Source organism: Antrostomus carolinensis, unplaced genomic scaffold (assembly GCF_000700745.2).
Source record: "Antrostomus carolinensis isolate BGI_N321 unplaced genomic scaffold, ASM70074v2 scaffold30594, whole genome shotgun sequence".
NCBI lineage: Eukaryota > Metazoa > Chordata > Aves > Caprimulgiformes > Caprimulgidae > Antrostomus > Antrostomus carolinensis.
The window spans coordinates 56,365-59,204 of NW_010311886.1; the positions used below are offsets into that span (position 1 = coordinate 56,365).

The 2,840-nt window shown below is 50.0% G+C and overlaps 1 protein-coding gene across 1 annotated transcript in view; it reads right to left on the bottom strand.

Moving 5' to 3' along the window:
* ZHX3 (zinc fingers and homeoboxes 3) overlaps positions 1 to 1,699 on the bottom strand; it is a 4,339-nt gene extending 2,640 nt beyond the window's left edge. Inside the window, 1 exon segment of the mRNA XM_029084719.1 lies at positions 1 to 1,699. This exon segment is cut by the window's left edge and continues 14 nt beyond it. Coding sequence (XP_028940552.1) covers positions 1 to 1,699 — 1,699 coding nt within the window.
* Positions 1,700 to 2,840: the final 1,141 nt, after the last annotated feature.

Sequence of the window (2,840 nt, forward strand, 5' to 3'; positions counted from 1 at the left end):
CCGCTGCCGTGGGGCTCAGCTCGGTTCCCCTGGGTGAGACATCGAAGGCTATTTCAGGCAGGGAATCGAGGGCACTGTCTCCAGGGAAGACGGCCCGGCCACCTCTCACGTTCCTGTAGTGGTACCTCCTATCACTGAACCATTTTCGAATCTCCTTGGTGGAAAGGCCCGTGATTTTTGTCAGCCGCTCGACTTCAGCCTGGCCAGGGAACTGGTTTCTGCAGAAACTTCCTTTTAAGGCTGAGAGCTGCTCGTGGGACTTCTTGTTTTTGTACACGTTGGGATCCAGGAAGGTCTGCGAGGAGATCGCTGGGCAGGCGGTGAGCAGCGACTGGCCGCTGTTGACCACCTTCACCCCTGACGTATTGCTGGAGCTCACCGTGCTGTGCTGTGCTGCCGGCTGTGTCTTGGGGACAGAAGTCACCGCCAAGGTGAAGGAGGAGCTGGTGCCCTTCAACCCGTTTGCCATGATGGGCTGTGTGACCAGCAGCCCCCCCGTCCCCTCCGGCTGCCCCACCACGTGGCCTGGCAAAGTTGCCTGAATAAGATGAGGGACGCTCCCGGGATTTGCAACCAATGGCGTGTTCAAAACTGTAATGGTGGGTTGTGGCATGGACTGAATAACGGTGTTGAACATCTTCTTCCTGGCATCTTCGATCTCTTCTGGTGACCAGCTGATGCCTTGCTTCAACCTCTGGGCAGTGAACCAGATCTTCAGCTGCTCTTCTGGGTACTTTGTCACCACGGTCAAGTAGCAGAGCTCAGCTTTTGTGGGGTAGGGGAACTTGTGGAAAGAGTTTTTGAGGAAGCTGTTGGAGTCCATGGCGGCGTTGTAGGTTGGAATGCTGCTCAGGGGGATCATCACCTTGGGAAGGGACTTGGATGTAGGTAGCTGCTGATGCAATGGAGGTTGCTGTTGCAGCGACACAAGTTGTGCAACACCCGCCTGCAGAACAGGCACGTTTCCTATGATGGAGCCATTCACTATATGAGATGATTTTGTCGAGGTTGCAGTGGGCTGGCTGACCGGCACAGACCCGTTTGGGCATGAATGCTCTCCATCTTTCACCTCTGACTCACTGTCCAGCTGACCTGATGCATTCTCCTTCAGCGTGTGGATTTTTTTGGCTTCTGGTTTACCTTTCATTATCTTCATGATGGGGGTTTTGGTAATGATAATTTCAGACTGGCCATCCACCCCTTCTTCAGGGACTTCTCCTGGAAGGTCATGGCTGCTGGTGGTCTCACAGAGACTTTGCTCCACAGTTGTCCGATTGTCCTTCTTAGCCACCTTCCAGATGAAGCTTGTTTCACCAGCGTGCGACTCTGCATTGTGGTGCGAGAGTCCTTCATGGCTATTTGCCAGAAAGTTGCATGCAACACATGCAAACGCGGGGTCTTTGCTAAAGTCTAAGTGCTCAGAGTCCAAGTGCCCAAAGAAGTGATGAACGTCTTGAGATCCAAAGTCACAAGACTTGCAGATATAAGTGTCGCTGTCAGCAATACCGCGGTGCCCATTAGACAAAGCTCCGTTGTTGCTGCTACTGGCACCAGCATCACCAGCCACTGGCTCTTCCGCAGGAGCATCTTGTTGCGTTCCTTCATGATCATCTTCTACAGCATCCAGTTCAGTCTCCTGAAGCACCAGTGTTTTTACTGGTATCATGCAGGGAGTTGTGGATTTTCTTTTGCTAGCCATCACTACAATTGATCCAGATGATTATTTTTCTTTCACTTAAATGAAATTAAAATTTAAAAAGCGCCATTGCAAGTGCTCTGTGGTCTAGATTCCAGCAAATTCATGATGTCCCAAGGAGTTGTTGACAAATGCTGACAAATGTTCATATTTGCCGCTGAACCTGAGGACAAGAGGGAGAAGGGGTTAGTTCCCTTGGCACTGACAAAGCACGATTGTCCTGGTATTTAACTGTTTCACTCTAAAAATTATTTTGAGCCTTGTTCGCTGGAAAAATTTAACTTGACCTTGGATTTACTGTATATTCACACATACCACCTGTGAATTACCTGTTTAAAAACAAACACACAAACCTGCTTCTTTCACAGCCTGCATCAAATTCTCATTTGAGGAGGAAAAATACCAAAATTTCCCCTCACCCTGCCCTGCCAAGACCCAGCACCAGTGTTTCGTCAGAGAGAGCAGTGCCTGGGCTCCCCACGTGCCCGGGCTCGCAGCTCAGCAGAACACAGGAGGCGATACCAGGCAGAGCCACCCTGGGAAACCCACTTCCTTTCCATCAGAAAAACCTGACCAACAATCAACACTTTCCCCACAGAATGCTTTGATTTCTTGAAAAATCAGCATTTTCCAACCATCCTGTTGGGAAGTTTCTCGCCAGCTCAAAGCATCGTGCCAAGGGCCTCTGGCTGCAGAGACACCCAGAGCTCTGCTGCAGGGAGCATGGGGGCTGCAGCCAGGGTCACGTCTTTGATCAGCAAACCTGCAAAGCATTAGTAGGAATCTCTCCCCACCCTATCTACAATTCACTGCTGTTTTAACAGCATCTGTTGAGTCTTCAGCCAGAGCTGCAAGAGAAGGTAAGACCCCAAAACTCCAGGGCAGCATCACACACATGTTCCTGGCTCCCAGCCTTCCCCTCCCACCACCTTTGCAGTTTGTGGCATCCACACAGCTCAGTGCACCAGGGGGTATTTCCTAAGAAAGAGAGTGGAATTTCTCTGCAACACAAGCCCATTTTTCTGGGCTTGGGGTGAGCAGAGATCTGTCACATTAAAAAAAAACACAAAACAGCAACAAACAAAACCAAAAAATCTCCAAATCCAAACAACAAGAAGAGGGAAAAAAACAAAAGGATTTTTTT